This window comes from Crinia signifera, chromosome 3 (assembly GCF_055691185.1).
Source record: "Crinia signifera chromosome 3, ASM5569118v1, whole genome shotgun sequence".
Taxonomy (NCBI): domain Eukaryota; kingdom Metazoa; phylum Chordata; class Amphibia; order Anura; family Myobatrachidae; genus Crinia; species Crinia signifera.
The window spans coordinates 192,502,391-192,525,564 of record NC_139219.1 but is presented as its reverse complement, the minus strand read 5'-3'; the positions used below and the strand labels follow the sequence as shown (position 1 = coordinate 192,525,564).

General features: G+C 42.0%; 1 protein-coding gene across 3 annotated transcripts in view; it reads left to right on the top strand.

The window, feature by feature from the left end:
• The window catches only part of LOC146064079 (uncharacterized), a 251,126-nt gene extending 231,461 nt beyond the window's left edge, over positions 1–19,665 (top strand). The window contains exons 96-106 of one of the 3 annotated variants that reach the window (XM_083177153.1): positions 1,125–1,310; positions 1,465–1,662; positions 2,128–2,226; positions 5,421–5,532; positions 6,708–6,838; positions 6,933–7,047; positions 7,447–7,601; positions 9,577–9,693; positions 13,723–13,938; positions 14,993–15,154; positions 18,479–19,665. In XM_083177153.1, the coding sequence (XP_083033279.1) occupies positions 1,125–1,310; positions 1,465–1,662; positions 2,128–2,226; positions 5,421–5,532; positions 6,708–6,838; positions 6,933–7,047; positions 7,447–7,601; positions 9,577–9,693; positions 13,723–13,938; positions 14,993–15,154; positions 18,479–18,805 (1,818 nt within the window). In that variant the 3' untranslated portion in view covers positions 18,806–19,665. Of the gene's footprint in view, positions 1–1,124; positions 1,311–1,464; positions 1,663–2,127; positions 2,227–3,224; positions 3,408–5,420; positions 5,533–6,707; positions 6,839–6,932; positions 7,048–7,446; positions 7,602–9,576; positions 9,694–13,722; positions 13,939–14,992; positions 15,155–18,478 lie in introns of those variants that run through there. The other 2 variants (XM_083177154.1, XR_014471743.1) reach the window with 2 other exon arrangements.
• The last annotated feature ends 3,509 nt before the right edge of the window (positions 19,666–23,174 follow it).

Genomic DNA, 23,174 nt, shown 5'->3' with positions numbered 1-23,174 from the left:
AAAACATAGGTCCTCAAACTTATTCCTCAGGACTAGGGTGGCCAATCCCGGGATCGGGATCGGCGGGATCCCGGGATTTGGCCCCCAAAACGCAGGGATTTCAATCCCGGGATTGGAGTTTCCAATCCCGGGATTTTCGGGATTAGACTGCGCATGTGCAGTCTAATGCCGGGCAGCGTCTGAGCACTCGCTCAGCCGCTGCCCGGATACTCCCATACCCGGCAGAGCAACCCTGCGCAGCGTGACCTCTCAGCGTGACGAGAGGTCACGCTGCGCAGGCAGGCAGGCAGAGATAAAGCCGCCCGTCCACCTAGCTAGCCCACCCAGCAAGCAAGCAAGCAACTCCGCATTATGAAGTCGCCCGCCCACCCACCTAGCCAGCCAGCCGACCCAGCAACCCGGCTCCCGAAGTAGGAAGCTACCCACCCGGTATCCCGGCTCCCACCCTGCCGCCAGCCGGATGAAGCTGCCGACCCGGCATCCCGGCTCCCACCCATCAACCCGGCCGCCCCTGCAAATGTAAGTAAATGCAGGGCGGCCAGGGCGTTTTTTTATTAGGAAAACCAATCCCGGGATCCCGGGAATCCCGGGATTGAGCATTTTTCAATCCCGAATCCCGGGATTGAAAAAATGCCCCGGGATTGGCTTCCCTACTCAGGACCCTAAACAGTTCATGGTTTCCAGGTTTCTCACAGAATCATCATATACTAATTAGCTCCACCTGTGAATCTTTTCAAATGTGTCATTTAGAATTAAATGCACCTGTGCATCTGCTTGGTGAGCTGTAAAAATTAAACTATTTGGGGACCTTTTGTAAAAGAGATCAGTTCCCTTTCTAGCACCATAATGGGTCTATCGATACTCTTGTTTTCTTTGTGAGTAGCCACCCCTCCCCCTTTCCTTTTTCTCTTCTAACTTCTCATTCTTATTTCTTCTCTGCACGCCACCATACATTAACAAAATTGGATGAGACCACCCACTCAGGTAAACGCGAACTGTTGAAGGTTTTTGGCTTCTTGTTATTGTACCCATTGTTTTTTTTATCTAGACCTCTGTGTAGGTCATTTGAATATTGTTTCTCATTTTTTTTATTGATAAAATGTTTAAAAAACCCAAACATACAGGGCAGCTGGGTTTTACTGGAGAACATCCACAACTCTGCACAATTAATGATGTCACTTGGAGAGATTCTAAAGTCTGCAAAGAATCCAGAGAAAAACTTCCGGGTGTGGCTTTCTGCCCAAACCAGCCAACATCTACCAACACAGCTGCTCCATGACAGTGTGAAGACCGTGGTGGAAACTCCCATGGTAAGGGACACAATTGTTTTACATTTCACTGTTGATAAAAAAAAGTAAATTTTTTTACATTTTTGAAAGTGTAGTCATTACCATGATATATATTTAAAATATAAAGAACCTGATTTACTATAGTGCTAATATGAAATGTTTATGTTTCTTACAGAACATAAGACGAGGGCTCATTCACTCCTGGCAGTTTATCAATCATGAAACCATGTTGTTCAGCTCCCGGCCAGAGTGGCCAAGCCTCCTTCACAATCTCTGCTTCCTGCATTGTGCTGCTCGCTTGAGGACATCATTTGGAATCTCGGCAGGCTGGAATTGTCCAGATACTATGCTCTTTGGGTGTGCAGAATTGATGGTATGTAGAGAAGTGTTATCACATACTACACTACAGGTTGAGTATCTCTTATCCAAAATGCTTGGGACCACTTGGTAGGGGGGACGACAAGGTGAGGTGAGGAAACAAAAAAAATTCTTAAAAACCTACGTTTTTTGGTATATTTAGTTTTTTTGATATATACGGATAAGGGGCACTCAACCTGTAGTAACATTAAATCCCTTATCTACTGATTATTGTTTGTGCAATTTCTGTCCTAGTTATTGTATAAATACCTTTCATAAATCAATCAACAACTGTTCCTTCAGTAGAGAACAAGAGACTTTCAACAACTGTGAAATGTCTGACTTATCATTTAAAACTGTTCAACAATTGCAACTTGTTTTATAATAACAATTTGATGTAAAGAAAATTATTGTTAAATAGCTGAGTGGAAAAAAACATGGTTAAGATAATTACAATCCGTTTACCGTATTTCATGTTTAGAAGGGCATCAAGGTGCTAAAAGATGAGTTTAAGGAAGGAGACCTTGATACTGGAGGAAAATATATGTCTTGGACGGCCATCAGATACCTACTGTCAGACGTAGGTCACATACATTTTAGCTTTGAATAATTTCTTTCTTGTGTAATAAAGAAACAATGTGTTGCTTTAATTATATACTTTTAGTTATACTGTTAGTTACTATTGTTAGTGGTCTTATAAATAGTGAGTCAAACATGTTGAGATCTACTTATTGTATGAGAATAATTTAGAAACAACAGACTGTTATTTGGTGCATGTGGAAATAATCTGAGGCTTCTACGGATCATTGAGTATACATTATAAAAGTCTAGACAAGTTTTTAAAACCATTTTGTTTGACTTTGTACTGTTCTGAATACTGCAGCTGGTTACATATAATACTGCGGCGTAGCTATGTTTTGGGCGCCCCCCCGCCCATTCAAACCCCCCCAATCCCCCGCAGCCTTACCTTTTGCGCTGGTCCCGGCGGCTCCGTTCTTCTGCTGAGAACCACCACAAAATGGCCGCCCCCATACAGCAGACAGTTTCAGAGAACTGTGTGCTAAATGGGGGTGGCCATTTTGTGGTGGTCCTCAGGAGAAGAACGCGGAGCCGCCGGGACCAGTGAAATAGGTATGCCTGCGGGGGATTGAGGGGAGGTGTAACTATAGCACCGCAGCCCCCGGCGCCCCCATATGCACAGCGCCCCCCAGCGGTGGCGGGGGCTGCGGTGCTATAGTTACGCCAGTGATATAATATACAGAGACTCCAGGGCATCTCGATTGCACACTAGCCGACGCTGCAAACAACTTTCCCTTGAACTACCTGGCAAACGATATAGCGCAAACATAGTAAACAATTTCACAAAAGATATCGTCAGCTGCCACATTCAGGAATAGCTGTTATTGACTGTATGTACAGACAACAGAGGACATCCCTAACGCCCCACGATAACACGCATATAGTGCATAGCAATATTTGATCAACACGAAAATTGCATTATGACTGATTGTTATCGTGCATATCGTTTAAATTATTGTCTACTGTGTATGCACATTAAGACTGCAGTGTTTATTTCAGGGCCATCTAACAGCATTATGGGCCCCCAGGCAAAGTAGTGCAGTGGGGCCCCTTCCTACACAACCTCACCTCTCCCGGGCTCTTTACTGATAACGTCGGGCTTGATGAGGTCCCGCCCGACATTCAGTGCGACAGCAGGAGGACAGGGAGAGGAGGGAAGTGGCCAGCGCTAACGGTATTGCCGTAAGCAATGTTTCATTTTTTATTTGCCCTGTCTTAGGCTGCTCTGGCGTTCCAATGCTTGTGGGGTTCCCGTGCAGTAGCCCACCCAGCCCAGTGAAAAACATGGCCCTGGTTTATTTACTAAGATGGGAGCTCTAACGAAGATGGGATGTTGCCCATAGCAACCAATCTGAATCTACTTCTTATTTATTTAGCACCTTCTAGAAGATAATAGCGAGATAGAATCTGATTGGTTGCCCATAGCAACATCCATCTTCACTAAAACTCCCATCTTCGTAAGTATAAACCCATGCATATCTTTGGTCACCATAGGAAATGATTTATGTACATTGTAACAACAATGGAGTAGAGTTAGATAATGGCATATGAGAATGTGGAAAACATAACTGGGTACTCTTTACCTAGAAGGGCGCCCATCGCGGGTACATTTATGTCTGGCCGCGACGCGACCGACGCGATGCCCGCGATTTCCCATTGAAACCCATGTTAAACATGGAAATCGTGTCGGTCGCGTCGCGGCCGGCCATAAATGTACCCGCGATGCCCGCGACGCGATGCTCCCGATTTCCCATAGGAATCAATGTTAAAAGGCGCGATGGACCCGATTTTACTGTAAAATGGCTCAATGGACCCGATTTGGCCATAGAAATCAATGTTAAATGGGCCACAGAGCCCATTAACCCTTAAATGTCCCCCCCAATTTTTAACGCCACCCCACGATCCACGCGAACCCGAAGCGTGGCGAGCGCAGCGAGCCCGCGAGGGGCGGCGGTACGCGTCCTCCGACCTTTTCATGCCCTACTATCCACTAGGGCGTGGAGTGAGAATATAATAGTGTGGCGAGCGCAGCGAGCCACCGAGCCCGAAGCGTGGCGAGCGCAGCGAGCCCCGTGAGGGGACGCGGATACCTTCACAGGTAGACGCGTCCCCTCGCGGGCTTCACAGGTGTCGGCGTCGCCACTTACACCTGTGAAGCCCGCGAGGGACGCGTATAACTGTGAAGGTATCCGCGTCCCCTCGCGGGGCTCGCTGCGCTCGCCACGCTTCGGGCTCGGTGGCTCGCTGCGCTTGCCACACTATTATATTCTCACTCCACGCCCTAGTGGATAGTAGGGCATGAAAAGGTCGGAGGACGCGTACCGCCGCCCCTCGCGGGCTCGCTGCACTCGCCACGCTTCGGGTTCGCGTGGATCGTGGGGTGGCGTTAAAAATTGGGGGGGACATTTAAGGGTTAATTGTGCTTATTTGGGCTCTGTGGCCCATTTAACATTGATTCCTAGGGCCAAATCGGGTCCATTGAGGCATTTAACAGTCAAATCGCGGTCAATCAGCCTTTTTAACATTGTTCCCTATGGGAAAATCGCGGTAATCGCGGGCATCGCGGCCATCCCGATTTACCCGCGATGCCCGCGATGACCGCGATTTTTACCCCCGACGACCGCGTTTTCAATCGCTGGCGCCCTTCTAGGTAAAGAGTACCCATAACTGTTAGTACCCAGGGCAGCATCTGTTGTTATTGTTGTATTCTGTTCAGCGAGCAGGACATGAATAGGTACTGTAGAAACATAGAAACATAGAATTTGACGGCAGATAAGAACCACTTGGCCCATCTAGTCTGCCCCTTTTTTAAACATGTTACCTCAAACCATATTTGATCCTTATTTTTTTGTAAGGATATCAATATGCTTATCCCAAGCATGTTTAAATTGTACTACTGTATTTGCGTCTACCACCTCTGATGGGAGGCTATTCCACTTATCTACTACTCTTTTGGTAATTCTTCCTCACATTTCCCCTGAATCTTCCTCCCTCTAGTTTCAGTGCATGTCCTCGTGTTCTGTTGCTCCTCTTCCTGTGAAGAATGTCTCCCACCTGTACCTTGTTAAAGCCCTTGATATATTTGAAAGTTTCTATCATGTCCCCCCTTTCCCTTCTCTGCTCTGTACTGTAGTGACGACTGCACTGTCTGAGGAGATCCTGATATTGTTATTCTCAAATGCTCTGATTTCCCAGGTAATTTATGGACGAAACATTTCAGATGAATCAGACATGACAGTTTTGACTGCAATGATTGATTACTGGATCAGCGGAAACGCTACAAAGAAAGACAGTGAACTCACTAAGCGTACGTTTTGTTGAATATATTGTACAATGAATGTAGTGTTTGCAGCTTCTTGGTAACTCTGCAGAGTTTGAATAAAAAGATGAATAATGATATTTGTATATAACAGCATAAAAACAAGTAATAAATATATGTAAGCCTATTGTCTCAGTCCACAGACAGCAGCACTATCTGGATTTATAAAGTTTTCTATTTTATCTATTTTCACTGGAAAAATAAATTGTAATTAACACCACAAAAAAAAAGAAAACCCAGTAGGTTCAAGTCTAAAGTCTAAATCTATAAATATTCTGTGCTACCTCAAATCAGAGATGGTTGGGGGAGAGGATTAAAGGGGGAGGGGGATATATGGCATTTGCTCTCAGCTTCAGAGGTGAACCTTGGTTGCAGCTATATAACTTTGAGATTTAAAATTAGCTGGATGTTGGATTTCTCTAGTCCTTTACAGAAATTTATTTGGCGAAAAAGAAGGATAGATACTGCTACAAATATATGAATTCCCCCTTTTAACCCAGCGCCAGTCAGGTTGGGTCATTATGCCCCGGGCAGTTTTCACTGGTCTGTATTTTTGTAATGTAATGCGACATTGCCAAACTTCTCAGTAGCTGGACTACTAGACTCCTCACTTCTTCATTTGACCGCAGTTTAGTTGACATACGACCGGGAGATAGACGTATCGTTCCCCCTGAACATATTGTTCCGTACTGCAGCAAGTGTGCTGATATGCTGCCAGAAAGTGATTAGTATTAGACTTTGCAATTATTTCCCAAAGATCTCTTATTCACTTATACCAAAACATAACATTTATGTCCATTTTATTTAGTTTAATAACACTGAGACTAAAGATGTCTATTTCTGTTAATTATTTTCATAGTTTTTCATAATAGTAAAATAAGGTTCCTAAGATGACTTCTTTTAACTAAAATGAGTCTTTTAACTAAAATATACCGATGGATTTATAAATCTTAAAAAAAAAGAAAAAGAAATGTGAGGTTACATATTTCAGGGTTATTTTCGCCTACATGACTGCCGGTGTAATAATTTTCTACCATACTAATGTGGGGTTAATTAATTGTTTTAATTTATAGTCAAAATAATAATTTTATAGTGATGTAAAATTAAATTTCTATGTCTTGTTCGCATATATTTGCTTGCTACATCTTTTGATCTTTTGGCAGTAAAATTCAAGATCCCAACATCTTTCTTTGCCACGGATGTAAATCCTGCATCTCTGACACAAGCACTGGAGTCCATTCCCCAGTATTTACTAGATGGGCCGGAAGCTTTCCATATGCACCCTTCTCCATCGGTAATATAAGTACCCAATGTGCAGGAACACTATAGTCAGCTATACACTGAAGGCGAGTCTAAATTTACTTTTGAACTTTTGATCTCTATTACAGGTTCCATTTGGTGAACAGCACTATGTTATCTCAAAACTCAGCCAACTCTTTAACTTTGGCTCTCACCACAGACATTGGCCACCGAGCGCGAAAGCTCTACAAACCGCTGCAAAAGGTATAAACATGTCTGTGTCAAAACAGTATTTTTTCTTATGTGATATCTATATATTTAACAAAATAGTTTCTGATATACCAAGCTGTTAGCTGTTTATTATTATTATAACGATAATACTTTTATTTATATAGTGCTCTTTCTCAAATAGGACTCATCATAAATGTGAAACAAATGTTATGGTAATCATGGTTGTATTAGTATTTGTAAATAGAAAGACTGGATGGAAAGCTTATATTGTCCTCATTGCACTTTAAGTGACATCCTTTACAGATTATACTAGATTTATTTTGTCTTAATGTTTTTAGGTGTTTGAGTAAACACAAATGTAATACAAATATTGCATGTACAATATAGTAGTTAGATAAAAACAGAGTTTGATTTAAAATGTTTTGCATTTAGGCATGAAATCAGTTTCTGTTCCAAGCCCTCGTTCCTTCTCCGTGACCCTACCAGACACTTTATCCCGTTCTGTGGACATATGCACATCCAGGCTATCCGAAGTCCTAGACATCTGTGTCTCCCTTATTACCAAATTGCCACGTGGATGGAGTCGGGTACATAAGTTATTATACACAAATAATTGTCATTTTATTAATAAATAGAGTTGTACTTGTATACAGAGCATCATTATCTATCAATACAGCCTTGCATCCCATGAATATATAGTTCATTGAGTAGACTTTAGCTTACAGTTTTGAAAAGAAGTGGAAGCCAAGGGTGCACTAGTAAAGATGTCCCAGATCCCCTCTGTCTATCAAAACATGTGTAACTGCGACATAGTGGGTCATCTGAGCAGTTGTTAGATGCAGATAACAGTACCATGGGTGTGGCATGGCGGTCTGACAGTCAGTATCTAGACATTGGAATCCCGACTGCCAGTGCTCCGACGGGGGGGGGGGGGGGGGGCTAGTGCAAAGAAGCCCCTTGCGGGCTCGGTGATTTGCTCACCACAGGTTCTGTTCTCCCTCTTTGGGGACACACAATGCAGAGAGCATCTGAATGACCACCCTACAGCAGAGAGCAACCACGTGACCACTGAACAGTGCACATAGCATCCCAGTGACTGCCATAGAGTAAAGAGAACATGACCGTGACAGCCATGCAAAACAAAGCATCATCCCAAGGACTGCTATTACAGTGGAGAAAGCATTTATGGTAACTGCCATACATTACAGACCGCAAACACACCAGTGGCCCCCTTCCAGGACATTTACAATATTAATGCCGGCCCTATACTACAGACAGCATGGCATTTACCGTTATATAGTACAGACATCATCCCTCTGACCCCATATAGTGCAGTTAGTATACAGGTCATGCCTCAAAACCTAGGTATGGTATCAAAGAGAGTATGTGAATTGAATATGATAGGTAGGTACTAATGGGGGAATAACTTACAGTAGTAAAGTTATTCCCACAATAATGTAGTAAAATGGATTACACAGCAGCTGAGACAATCAATGGTCAGTACAATGGTAGAAAATAGTAACATAATGCAGGGAAAGGATAATAGTTGACTAATGGGGATTGTGATTGAGTTAGTCTCCTGGCAGGTATCACGGACATTAGAGACCATCAGTAGTAATCTTGGGTCAGCTACAGAAACGGCATTCCTCTGATTTAATAGGGTGGTGTCCAGGGGATGACACGCACTAGCGAACGGTGATCTAAAACCTTTTCCCGAAGACTAGATCAGTCTGCATAGGTGGGAACTGAGATGCTCTGCTCCATTGAAAGGTAGTCTATCTGTATGTCTAACATGTCACTGCAGTACCAGGGCTGCCTCCTTTAGGCCAGCACCTGTCTGCAGTGAGTTCATATATGGCACATAACCGTCTCCCTCCCCTCTCTGCCTTTTGGCAATTGCAAAACAAAAACACTGCTGGCTAATAGGCGGCCCCATCAGGTCAGTGGCTTGGGTGTGGTATGACTGGCCGACGGTTGGGAATCTGACTGTCCGTATACTAACATCGGAATCCCTTCCATCGGTACTCTGACAGAGGGGCGAGTGCAAAAAAAGCCACTTGTTGGCTCGCTACTGATTCTATTCTGCCTCTATTGTGGTTGTGGACCCCAATAGAGGCAGAATAGCCCCTGCTGGTCGGGTTTTCAATGTTGGAATCCCAACCATCAGCCAGTTACCCAGCACCCCAGGGTCCTAATGGGCCACTTTTCATTATATTGTGCTCAGGGTTCAGTAGTGTTATGCAAAATACAATATCCAACATCATAAAATACATAAACATTAATATAACCCACTATCTGCATAATGACAACAAATTTAGAGGGGCCCTGAAGTGAGGTGACGTAGGCAGAGTTGGCGAATGCAGTGGTTGTAGATTTAGGAGGGGCGGAAGGCTTCTATGAAGAAATTCTTTTTAGGACATGTTTAAAGGCTGGGATCCAGGAGGAGTATGGGAAGGTATAACAGAGGTAGTAATCAGATACATTTTGGAGATGGACTTGGCACATCAGAGTGGGTTGGAATGAGTAGAATAATAGTTTTAAATCGATTTTCTTTACTTCAAGGATTTTATTAATGACCGTCTGAAAAAAATTGGAGGAGATACACCATTCAATCTATTTTTAAAGAAAGAACTCAATCATCTCACATCAGTATTATCTGAAATCCGAACAAATCTTCAGGTGAGTATCATCAGAGCCACTACCTCCTGCTAACATATAAAACCTGTGGGTTACACACAGCTATAGGCCGGGTGACTATCTTGGTGCTCTACAGTATTAACTACTAATATATATTCTCAAACATTAAAGCTTTCAAAGATAAACTTCTACTGCATTGTTTTTTAACCCCTTCCTGACGCAGCATGTTTTTGCCTTCCTGACAGAGCCCTTTTTTTCAAATCTGACATGTATCACTTAAGTGGGGATAACTTTTTTTTGCTTTTACTTATCCCAGTGATTTTGAGATTGTTTTCTCGTGACACATTGTACTTCAAGTTAGTGGTAAATTTGGGTCGATACAGTCTGTGTTTTTTTGTGAAAAATGCCAAAATGTCGTAAAAAAATGTAAAATTTAGCAATTTTCAAAATGTTAAATTTTCTGCTTGTGAGACAAATAATCATACCACTCAAAATAGTTAATAACTAACATAGACCATATGTCTACTTTATGTTTCCATCATTATTTCAACATCCTTTTAATTTTTTTGGACACTAGGAGGCTTAAAATATGAATAGCAAATTCTCAAATTTTCAAGAAAATTTCAAACACTGATTTTTTTAGGGACCAGTTCAGTTCTGATGTGACTTTGAGGGACTTGTATGTGAGACACCCCCATAAATGATGCCATTTCAAAAACTGCACCCCTCACAGTATTCAAAACAGCATTTTGGAAGTTTGTTAACCCTTTAGGTGTTTCACAGGAATTAAAACAATGTGTAGGTGAAATTTCAAAATTTCATTTTTTTTGCAGATTTGCAATTTTAATACATTTTTCTAAGGAACACAGTAGATTTTACTAGAGAAATGTGACTAAAAATTGATTCCCCCAATTCTTTTGTTTTCATAAATATCCTATATGTGGCCCTAGTGTGCACGTTGACCAAACCACAGGCTTCATAATAGAAGGAGCACCTACTTGATTTTGGAGCCTCCTTTTTATGAGATTATTTTTTATGCACCATGTAGGTTTCTAGGCACCATAAGATGCTAAAAGTTAGGAACCCCCCCACAAGTTACCCCATTTTGCAAACTACACCCCTCAGGGAATTCATCTAGGGGTATAGTGTACATTTCAAACCCCCAGGGGTTTCACCAATTTTGATACAACTGGGCTGTGCAAATGAAAAATTAAATTTTTTACACAAAAATGCAGTTCTGGCTCAAAATTTTTAATTTTCACAAGGAATGAAGGAGACAAAGCACCCCAAAATCTGTGCCCCAATTTCTCCCGAGTACGGCAATGCCTCATGTGTGACCAAAAAATGGCAGGACTCAGAAGGGAAGGAGTGATATTTGGATTTTGCAGCACAGATTCTGGTGGAATGTTGGTGGGTGCTATGTCGCATTAGCAAGACCCCCGAAGCACCAATACAGTGGAACCCCCCCACAAGTGACCCCATTTTGCAAACTACACCCCTCAGGGAAGTCAACTAGGGGTATAGTGTACATTTCAAACCCCCAGGGGTTTCACCAATTTTGGTACAACTGGGCTGTGCAAATGAAAAATTAAATTTTTTACACAAAAATGCAGTTCTGGCTCAAAATTTTTCATTTTCATAAGGTATGAAGGAGAAAAAGCACCCCAAAATCTGTGCCCCAATTTCTCCCGAGTATGGCAATGCCTCATATGTGACCAAAAAATACCAGTTGGGTGCATGGCAGGACTCAGAAGGGAAGGAGTGATTTTTGGATTTTGCAGCTCAGATTCTGGTGGAATGAATGGTGGGTGCTATGTGGCATTAGCAAGACCCCAGGGTATATATATAAAAAAAAAAAACCTGCACCCCCAAAAAGTTGCTGATCAGTTAATTTATACTGATCAGCACAAAAGGGGGGCAGCAGGGGGGGCAGCAGTCAGTTGCACAGGCAGCACAACCTTTGGTGCAACTGACAGGTGTATATATATATAAAAAAAAAAAAAGTTGCTGATCAGCACAGATATACTGATCAGCACAAAAGGGGTGCAGCAGACACAAAATATAGCACTCTCTATCACTCTCTGTCACTCTCTGTCACTATCTGTCACTATCTCTCACGATCTGTGACTCTATGACACTGCAGCAGCAGGACACAGGAAGTCACAAGATCCAGGAAGCATCCAGCTGCTGGCAGCACGCTACCAGCGGTGATCAGCGGTGATCAGGTAAGTATCAGGCAAGGTTCAGGTATGTATAGCACGACAGAGTGGCCGGTGACCACTCTGCACGCAATTCCAGACCGGAATGGCGTCTGCAGCGCAGTCACCGTTAGTTTAAATCACGCGCCATGGCTGTGATTGGTCCGTCGGTCCGACGGACCAATCACAGCCTTGGGGGCAGGTGGGGTGAGGTGTGGTCATCACCGGTGACCCCCCCACACCCGGCGGTGATTGATCCCTGTGTTACCGAGCGTCTGATTCGCGTCTGATTCGCCGGTAACACAGGAAAACGCTGCGATTGGTTGTTCACATTGAACAGCCAATCGCAGCGATCGCCGACGGGGGGGAGGCATCGCCGCCCCCCCTGGGCATGCTGGTGAGAATAGAATAGTGTGGCGAGCGCAGCGAGCCACCGAGCCCGAAGCGTGGCGAGCGCAGCGAGCCCCGCGAGGGGACGCGGACACCTGTGAAGCCCGCAAGGGCACACGGATACCTGTGAAGGTGTCCGCGTCCGCTCGCCACGCTTCGGGCTCGGTGGCGCGCTGCGCTCGCCACACTATTCTATTCTCACTCCACGCCCTAGTGGATAGTAGGGCATGAAAAGGTCGGAGGACGCGTATCGCCGCCCCTCGCGGGCTCGCTGCGCTCGCCACGCTTCGGGTTGGCGTCAATAGCGGGGTGGCGTTAACGGTGGTGGGGGGCCATGAAACATTTTTTTTAAAAACATATTGGCCAATTTCACATTGTAATTTTATTTTAACATTGCTGTCTATGGGAAATCGGGTCCATCGCGTCTTTTAACATTACTGTCTATGGGAAATCGTGTCGGAAATCGGGTCCATCGCGTCTTTTAACATTACTGTCTATGGGAAATCGTGGGCATCGCGTCGCGGCTCCTTATAACGGCCACGACCGACGCGATGCCCCCGATTTCGGGCGCGATGAAAAAATCGGCAGCCCGGATAACTCACAAGTACCAATTTGTGCTTATGCAGGGGCGGAACGTTGGGGTGGTGAGCTTAAGTGCAAAAATATAAATTATGCTCCCCTCCTCCACCCAACCCAAGTTCACAACATGCAAAATGGCAGTGGGTGACAGGGAGAGGCAGGGGAAGACAGTGTGTAACAGGGTAAATCAGTGGATGACAGGAAGATGGTGACCACGGCAGCAGTGGGCCCCTTAGTCTTTAGAGGTCCTGGTGTACTGCACCTGCTGCACCAATGTTAGTTCCGCCACTATGCCTACTGTACTGTATGTCAGTGGTGGTCAAACTCTGTTCTGGGGACCCCAGTCAGGTTACATTTTCCAGGTCATACAGCAGCAGCACTGTGTATCACCTACTGACACATTTTAAAAATCCACAGGTGGCCTGGAAAACAGGCACAGTCCTGAAGACCGAGTTTGAGAACCTGTGGCTTGTTACACATTTAGTTCTAGTAACACAGGATTTTAATTTTTAAGTTTAATTTGATCTTTTTTGAATCACTATTATAAATTATTAAATATTGTACTCAAGGGATCTGGGTCTCTTCATTTTTTCTAATTTTAAATAACAGTGTACATAAACAAGCTATATATTAAAAAAACCTACAATAAGAAATAAAAAATGTATTTCCCATATACTGTAGTCTGTGCAGTCTCCAATATAGTTCTGTGATTATTCTATATGTAAAATTACACTCATAAAATATCAATATAAATATAATGGTGGGAGGTACTTCTGACCGCATAGTAAATGTGTGTGTGTGTGTATATATATATATATATATATATATATATATATATATATATATATATATATATATGCCAAATTAATTTTTTACTGCTCTGTTTTTGTTCCTGTATGTTAAGATGATTAAAAATTCCTTGGAATCACCGAACGCATTAGGAGACCAGCTTTCAGATTCCGACTCTGTTATGATTGTGCAAGATTTGTATCACAAGAAAGCTCCCGTGCAGTGGTGCAAGATGGCATGGAGCTTCCCCTTCCCGTCTGATTGGTCGGTCTCATCTTACATACAAGATTTGCAACAGAGAGTAACCCACTTTGAGAAAATACTACAGCTGGTAAGGACAGGCTAATCAGTTTACTAATAATACAAGGTAGTAGTCTGCTGGCAGTATTTGGAAGCCTGCCAAGACAATCATCCTACTGTAAATAATAGTGTATCGGTCATTGGGTCGACCAAATTAAGGTTGACACACATTGGGTCGACACAGACGCAAGTTTGACATGCCTAATGTCGACACAGACAAGGTTGACTTTTTTTTGTCCAGAATGTCGACATAGCCTACATGGACACCATATCGGTGCACCGGGTGCGTTCGCCATGCTTAGATCACAGTATTATCTCTCCTCACTATTATATTCTCCCTCCATGCCCTAGTGGATGGTAGGGCATGAAATACCACCGTCGGTACATGTCGGCTTAAAGAAGAGTGAAATAACCCATGTTGACTTAATGCTTGTGCCAACCTTTTGACCCTGTTGATCTTAGGCATGTTGAGCTTTTGTCTGTGTCGACCTAAGGCCTGCATTTCAAGTGTTTCTCCAAATTGGTGTGCACAGCCTCCGATGCTGACATTACTGATTGTTGTTCCGTTATACTGACTGGTTGGTAACTAGTATTGTGTACTGGTAGATTATCTGGCAGGAACGGGTACATTTACTAAGATGGGGGTTCTATTGATAATGAGATGTTGCCCATGCCAACCAGTCAGATTCTAATTCTTATTTATTTAGTACCTTCTAGAAGATAATAGAATCTGATTGGTTGCTATGGGCAACATGTAATCTTCAATAGAACTCCCATCGTAGTAAATGTACCCCTAATATGCACCTGATTTGCTATTCATACACTAAGTGTAGCCATTGTAAAATCCTGTACAAGCCCCATTCCCTCTCAGCAATACAGTGTAAAAAATGGTAGCAGCAATCATAAACACCATAAGACATAAAGGAGAAGCTTTCCTTTCTGTGGAAGATGCACATTGATTGCAGCTGTGTGCATACATATTTGCAAATCAACAGCTGTAATGTTCACCATGGTTTCCTGTTAATGTTTTGAAGCATGATTATTAGTTATTCCAAGGTTAATAAATGTGTGTTTCAAATTAACAGGGGCGTGAAAAGATGCCAACGTACTGGCTGGGGGCATTTCATAATCCAAACGGTTTACTGTCTGTGCTAAAACAAGAAGCAATTCGCAGATTCTCAGGGCGAACTGGAAACGCTGAAGCAATAGAATTTAAAACAGAAATAACGCAGAGAGACAAAGAACATGTAAGTAACATATTTTATCTGGCTCCTTTGATGGTATGGAGTATTGAATTTGTGCCGATATTTTCTACAGTCGGAAATTTCGAACGTCTTTCAGTCACACAAATAGGACTTTGAAAAAGTTGAATCCACATTGTAAAATACTTTCATTAGATTTTCGAATCTACGGTATTTAAAAAAAAAAAATACACATGGATCACTGAGTTTTTCACCGATCAACATGTTTTCTGACTGAGGTTGAATAGCTATTGTCGACTTTGACAAATTTGCCTATATTTCCAACTGTTGGAAATGTTCCAACCGTCGGAAAAGAGCTTGAATACTCCCGTGTGAGTATGTATGTACAAGTTTATTTTAGCTATATAAAATGGTAGCTGCTCAATCAATTTAGTGATATTTCTCAGGTGCATGAAATGAAAGGTTTATTCTAAACAAGAAAAATCTAAATGTTTTTCCTCAGCACACAATGGAGTATCAGCAATAAAGGCTCATACTCACTAGACGATGTGTTCAGTGAAAGATAATATTGAACAATTTCCCTTCAATTTCCAGTGTCCTGGACAAACGATATTGTGCATACACACTGAACGATATGACGAACGATGAATGATCTAACTAGTAATATGCGCCTTTTTGTGAACGACAGCCAAAATTGAGCTGCATGTAGAGGTGACAGAAACCCTCGTTAACGAACAGACATTGCATACACACTGGCCAATATTTTGAAAGACATCGCTCAGAAGGGCCAAAATGAGCAATATTGTTCAAAAGCCCCTTAAGAATGCATAATTGAAAATTCAGAGATTCTAGTTGCAAGGCTACTCTGATACTGGTGGTCTCTAATGCTACATGATAATAACACCCACTCCCTGTCATATAATTGCTTATTGTTATGCTAGAATCTCCAACTGGCCCTACAAGAACCAGCATGCACTCCAAATGCTGGTCACGTCTGTGCTTCTCATAAAAAAGCATTTATAAATTCATTGAACATTTACAATTTTGATCTTGTTGTTCTGAGATGCATAGGTGGCACCAGAATTTTGAGGGCATGCTAGTTCTCGTAGTGCCATTTGGAGGATCTAAGGGTGACTCCTGGTGACTTGGATCTCAGTTCAGATTTATGTGATATGATCATGTATCATAATAAGCAATTATATAATAAAGTAGGTGCAATTATTACATAGCATTATGAATCACCAGTATCAGAAAATTCTTGATGTGACCTGGTGGCTTAACCATATCTTTAAAAGTATATGTAACTTATGTACCCCATACACTTATTAGATATTGCATGTAATCATTGGATTTCAACCACATCTGTTCAATAAATCAAATGATTGTATACACATTTTATTGACCATGCGGCATGATACGCGAGCCCGCTGGTTGAATGTCACGTCAATAGATATTATGTGCAGGACATACTATCGAATTGCTTAACCAATCGCATGTGTTTTTTAACCACATGCGATCGCTCGAATGCAATCCACGGGTGGGGGCGGAGGAACGATATCAGCGTTGGTGGGTCTGGGGAGAGGGGACCGGAGGGACCACTGGCGTCAACTGTGTGGGTAGTTTTGCGCCGTGGAAGAGCGCTAGCAGGAAGCGGAGGTCAGAGGTGGCGGCAGAATTTGAAAAAAAATGAAAACCTGTTTAAAACACTAGGTGGTCCTCTGAATGGCTGAGCTCTCTCACCCAGTGTTTAAAAAATGTTTTCAAATTCTGCCACTGTGCTGACCCCCGCCACCCACTACTGCTCCTTCACAGCACTCGGCTACTCTCTTCAAGCACCCAATGTGCCATCACAAGATGGCATGCGACATTGGGCACTTTTTACACCATAAGATGCGATTGGATGCGAAGGACATTGCACTTCGATGTGGCATCGCATCCGATTGCATACGTTTATGGGCAGCATAAGATCTTTAAATTTTTTCTTCTATCATGTAGTGTTCAAGTCTTATTACTGATACTTCTTGTTGTGCAAAGGGAAAACTTTTTTTTTTTTTAATTTCATTTCACCTTTATATAAATCTGTGCTTTTCTGTGTGTTTGGAAAAACAGATGTGTTAAGAAAAAAAAGATTTCTTAACATATAGGGGGTATTCAATCTGGGATTCTGACTGTCAGAATCCAGGGACGATTTGTTCGGTCTGATGGCACATCAACAGTCAGAAATAAATGTTCAAGCTGTCGAGTGTCAAAGTCCTCAGTTTGGTGAAAATGGCCATGAATTTGACAATCCAACAAAACAAATCAATTTTTTAACAAGTCGGATCTGACACCTTTTAATTCTGTCGTTAAGGACAGCAATTTCCCGCCAGGAAATATCGCCACTGATTGAATACCTCCCATAGGGACTTATTCTGGTCTGTGCGGCCAGGACCGTGCGTCCTAAACCCCGCCTTCCGTACGGATCGCTCACTCCGTCCGAATGCGGTAAGCCGCTGACCGCACGAAGCACGAGTGGATTTCTCATGTATACACCTCCTCCATCTCTGGGAACCTCCCCCATCATTCGATGGTCGCAGACCATCGAATGCAGGACCGAGTGGTCAGGCAGCACCCGCGAGCTCAGACCACTCGGGCATTTCTCCGTGCAAAAGCAGGGATCTGGGCGGGCAGCTGACATCCGGCAATGTCATATGTCCGCACCCTACGCGTGCGTCACGGCCGCATTACCATATGTACGGCCAGCGTTTTCATGGGAACGCCCATGAAACGCGGGGCGTATGCATATGTTAATGAGGCCAAACAGCCCTTCACGCCCCTCTCCTCCCCCTGTTCGTAGTGTAAACAATTCATGCGGAATTTGGACGTATGTCCCTTTCGCACATGCGCAGATATGCCTCTGCACATGCGCAAACACAAAACATCGGCGGAACGAACGCACGCGGACATATCCGCACCAACCAGAATAAGGGCCATAGTGTGGTGTTCTAATAAGTCATTTTTTTGGGCTAGCCAATAAAAAAGACTTTTGTACTTGTGCCTCTTCTTGGAAAGTTTTTAGTTCTCTTTTTAAAAGTCAAAACTGCATCAGGGAATAATTACAGCAATTTCGACAAACATGTAGATCGGCGAATACTTTGCTGATCCACGTGTTTTTCAACTATGGTGGATTTTTCAACTAGTCAAAAAAAAAGCACTTTAATTGAATAGGTTAAATGTACATTTTACCTAAAAACAGCTACTAGTGCGTTTTTTTGACTAGTTTTGACTATTGAATATTTACTCATGTCATTTTTGTGTTTTAGCAAAAACAAGTGTGTGAACATGCCTGATAATGAAATATGTTTTTTTTTTTTTTTTTTTTTTTTTCAGATTAGAGACCCCCCTCATGAAGGCGTATTTGTATATGGAGTTCATCTTTGGGGAGTGCTTTGGAACAAGACCAATGGCGAGATTGTTGATTGCCCTTCAAGCCAGAAACTCAATATTTTACCAGTCATTCATTTGCACTGTTTGCCAAGGTTGGAGAAGTCTGGAATGAATGACACCCCAAAAGTAGCAGATAGTTACTCTTGCCCAGTGTACCTTTCCTCATCGTCTGTAAGGGAACCGGTTTTCACACTAGACATTGCCAAAGAAAATGTTGCCAGTTCCCGGTGGGCTCTAAGAGGCATGAAAGCAACCATACAGCCATTTTGAGGTCTGTATTGTGGAGAATAGATATAAAAGAAAAATAACAACTTTTTTCTTTCAATTTCATAAAAATATTTGTAAGAGACTGCTTAACACAGACTGCTATGAAATGGGTAGGTTAGTTCAAGTTCTAATACATAGCAGGTGTATATGCTTTTATGGAATAAAAATGATGGAAAAGACAAATATATATAATTTGTATGAACAATGATGGTGTAAATTGGTCGATTTTTGATTCTCCTCACTATTAAGGTACTTTTACATTCAAGAAAAAAGTAGATTTTTTCTTATCTAGGCTCTGTCCAACATCTTCCTTGCTGCTGTGCTCCAGTATGCATTTCTTGTTGTATTTTGTACATTTTTACCACAATTATCATCAAAATACAGAATTGTATGAGTTGTTGGTTCATGGGCTGCATAAATCAATAGCTAAATTTAAATATTTAATCAAAGACAAAGGCATGTAACCAACAACATATCAGCATCTGCATGTTCAGTCTCTGTATGGGCACCACCATCTCTCACCAGCAAAGTTTTTCAGTAGAATCTTGCAGATTGCTGCACAGGTCTTTGGGAAAATGGCGCATATGCCATGTTCTCTATGATTTTTCTACTATGTCGATATTCAGGAATTTGGTGGTTGCACCTGAGAAGTAAGAATGGTTAGGTATGCCTATGAATCCGAGAACTTTTCTTAAATATTATAGCTAACAGTCTGTCTAAAGGGATTGCTCAGAATATATATGTTCATTGTTTGACTATATGTTTTTATGTTTTAGCACAAGTGCTATTAATCAGACATTGTTCTAATGTAAACCAGTGCTGTTGGTTGCCTTTCCACCAAAATATAAAAAAACAATAAAAAAAATAAATACACAAATAGGTACAACCTTAATTTAAAAAAAAAAAAGGCCCTAATTAAATCTTTCTAAGATTTCTATATGTTTTTGCTATACGGGCAATGATGTTGAGCATGTTTTTTATATATTTTTCACTCAAACGTGCATTTAAATTGCAATGCGATTTGACAAAACTGCTTCAATTGACTGCATGGATTCATTTAAGATCCAACACTTGTACATCTGAGTGAAGGAGTATGAAGTTATATACAACATGCTATGCTGCTGCAGCGGGTTTTCACGCCAAGTACCATAGTTTTATTAAACAGATTCAAAATTATTCGCACACAGATATACAAGTGTTACATCTCAAGTGAATCAGCACAGACTCAAAGTGGTTTTACTGCACCCAATTTTGACTATTATTAACTTTTAAGCAAAAAGGATAATACACTGATTATCGCAGCTCACTTGCACCAGGCATTTCTTGCTCCATAGCATACTGAGGTTATGTGTATGAGGACACCATTTTTCTATTTTTTTTTTTTTTTTTAGGACAATGTATTTTATATTATTATATAATAATTATTTATATGGCGCCACAAGCAATCTACAGTGCCCAATTACAGAGTACATAAACAAATAAGCAAAACAATGACTTCCAGTTGAATACAATAGATGACAAGTACAGGGTACATAACTATAGCTCCATCAGTAGAGGACACTGGAATAAGTATCAGCATGGCAGAAAACCGCAAGATTTGGTGCCATCAAAGATTATTTATTAATAAGGGCAGAGGACCCTACTCGTAAGAGCTTACCATGGAAAATTGCAATTTATGCTGGTTTTATGGCTAAAATAATCTTTACTATGTTGCTTATTGGGCAATGAAAGACAATAGGTGGTATATTTAAAAAAAACAAAACAGTTTTTCAAAGCTGTAAATTTGAGGGCTGGTTTAAAAGAGCAATAATAAAACATGCAAAATCAGGCTCGTCTTGCAAGTATTATTATTGCCCTTTTAAATACAAAGCCACTGAGAAACAAAAATTGGTACTTGCTTCCTAGAACGGCGCCCACTAAGCTATTTGCTTAGTCAGGTATTCTGCGTAGTGAAATTGTATCACATCGCATGGGCCATTTTATCCACACCACCACGAAGCGCAGCGAGTGCAGCGGTACGTGTCCTATGACTTTTTCATACCCCCACTATCCACGTTGGCAGGGAGTTGATATTATAAAGTGTGGCGAGTGCAGCGAGCCACCGAGCCCAAAGCGTGGCGAGCGGACGCGGAATACATGTAAAGTTATCCGCGATCTCGGTGGCTCGCCACACTATATAAAATCAACTCCACGCCGACGTGGATAGTGGGGGTATGAAAATGTCGGAGTATGCATACCGCTGCGCTCGCCACGCTTCGGGGTGGCGTGGATAGTGGGGGGGGGGGGGGAGGTGTAAACCATCATTGTATGTCATACAATCATATCACTGTATAGCTAATGTAATGGCATTGCACACCCTATACTTTAAAAAAAAAAAAATAAATCGCATTGCATGCCACTAAAATGGCCCATGCGTAGAAAATCTGGTGCCGTTCTAGGAAACAAGTACCCGAAAATTATCTTCCGATATACTCTACTGCTAGGTGCATTCTTCAGTGTGCAAAACCTTCTCTTTTTCAAAATGTTTCCAGTCCCCTCACTATAACAAAAATGTTGGGGTTATAAGTTTTAGAGCAAATGCTTATCCTGATATGCGGGTCATTCTGTATGTACCAATAAAGTAGATTACATTACAATGGTGATACAGAGATGGATGCAGTTGACGTCTTGTGTCAACTGCTTTTGTAAGCAGCCACTGATTCACATGGGTGAACATAGTCCCTCTGAAAACCTTCAAGTTAATCAAGATGGCTGGTCCAGTCCGGCTAGCAGGGCCAGGAAATACACATTATATAACCAGCAAAGACAATAAAAGTGTTTGTATGCATATTGCCAGTTTATCCATCAAAAGTATATCAGTCCCACTGAAAATCGAATATTTATTTTTTTGTGCCATTCAACAAGATTTGGTCAAATTGAGCTGAACTTACCTGAAATTCTCAGAATGTATAAATGGCTTTGCGCTGTTTTTCTGAGACAGGGGCACAACACTGCACCAAAGGCAAGGACAATTCTATTTCATCTGATCTTAGTTTCCAAATCCAAACATTAAGTTCTCAGTTTTGTGTGAAACATGTACCATATAAACCAAGAAAACACTACACCATATTTATAATGGAAGAAAGAAACCAAGTAGATAGCATGACACATTTTATTGAAACAGCAGCTTGCAGTTTACAGCTTTGACCATCACAGGATTGTGTTTCAGGTAACTTTAGAATATAAATGGACCAATATGGCTCAAACTTTGCTTAGTCTGAGACTAGGACTACACTTACAATATGCAGTGCAATTGTATTGGATATAGCCACAGGGCATTATCATGCCTAGGTGACTTCTTACAGGTGTGCTTTGGGAAGGTTTCTTCATGGATTATGGGCTAGCAGCTAATAGAATGAAATCATTTCTTATAAGAACCAGAAAGGAAAATAAATGTTTAGTATTATTAACCATTGCTACATCATTACAGAAAGTTTCTCAATTGTCTTTAGAACAGTATCCTAGTGGGATTGGGTGTGGCATAACACAGAGACAGTCGGGATTCCGTCAGTCATTAGCCCAAAGTCGGAATCCTGACTGCCTGGACTAAGACACCTGGGGGAGCGCAACAATGCCCCTTGCGGGCACAGTGGCTCACCACCTATTTTATTCTCCCTCTATGGGGGTCGTGTACCCCCACGAGGTGGGGAATACCTGCTGCCCGTGTGTCTGGCTTTTAGCAGTCGGGATTCCGACGTCTGGGTAATGACTGTCAGAATCCTAACTGCCGGTGAGTCCTCCAGCACCTGTGGAAACTGCAGGTATTGTAGTTACTGTTAAATTTCTGGCCAAGTCCCTATATGAATCAACAAGTGTACAAATGTCCTACTAATATGGGGGAAAAATGTGAACCTTGTAGAGCGTTAAAGTATCAACCAATCAGCGTCTCACATTTCTCAACACAACCTTTTACATGACAGAAGATGATTGGTTGATACTTTATCTCCAAGGTTTGAGGCATCTTCCTCAAACTCGTCTGCTGCGTTGGAGAAAGGGATTTACTAATAAACCAGCAATCTTAGATGAGCAAGAGACCATGGTGCATCTATTCAGTTAGTCACTTTAGTGATTTCATGTATATTAGTCAATTAAATACTACATAGTATTTGTTACATACTACTGTAAAATAGTGGCATGAGGTTACATCCAACACAATCACTTTGCCTACAGTACGTGTAGAATTAAGTGTCCTCTAAGATAGCTATATATACAAGATCATGCTTTGTCCTTTACCTCATGCATGCCACATGGGCTGCAATTTCATCATCACAACTGGAAATGAAATCTGTTTGGACAGTTAACATACACCGCATTAGTAACAAACATTACAGTT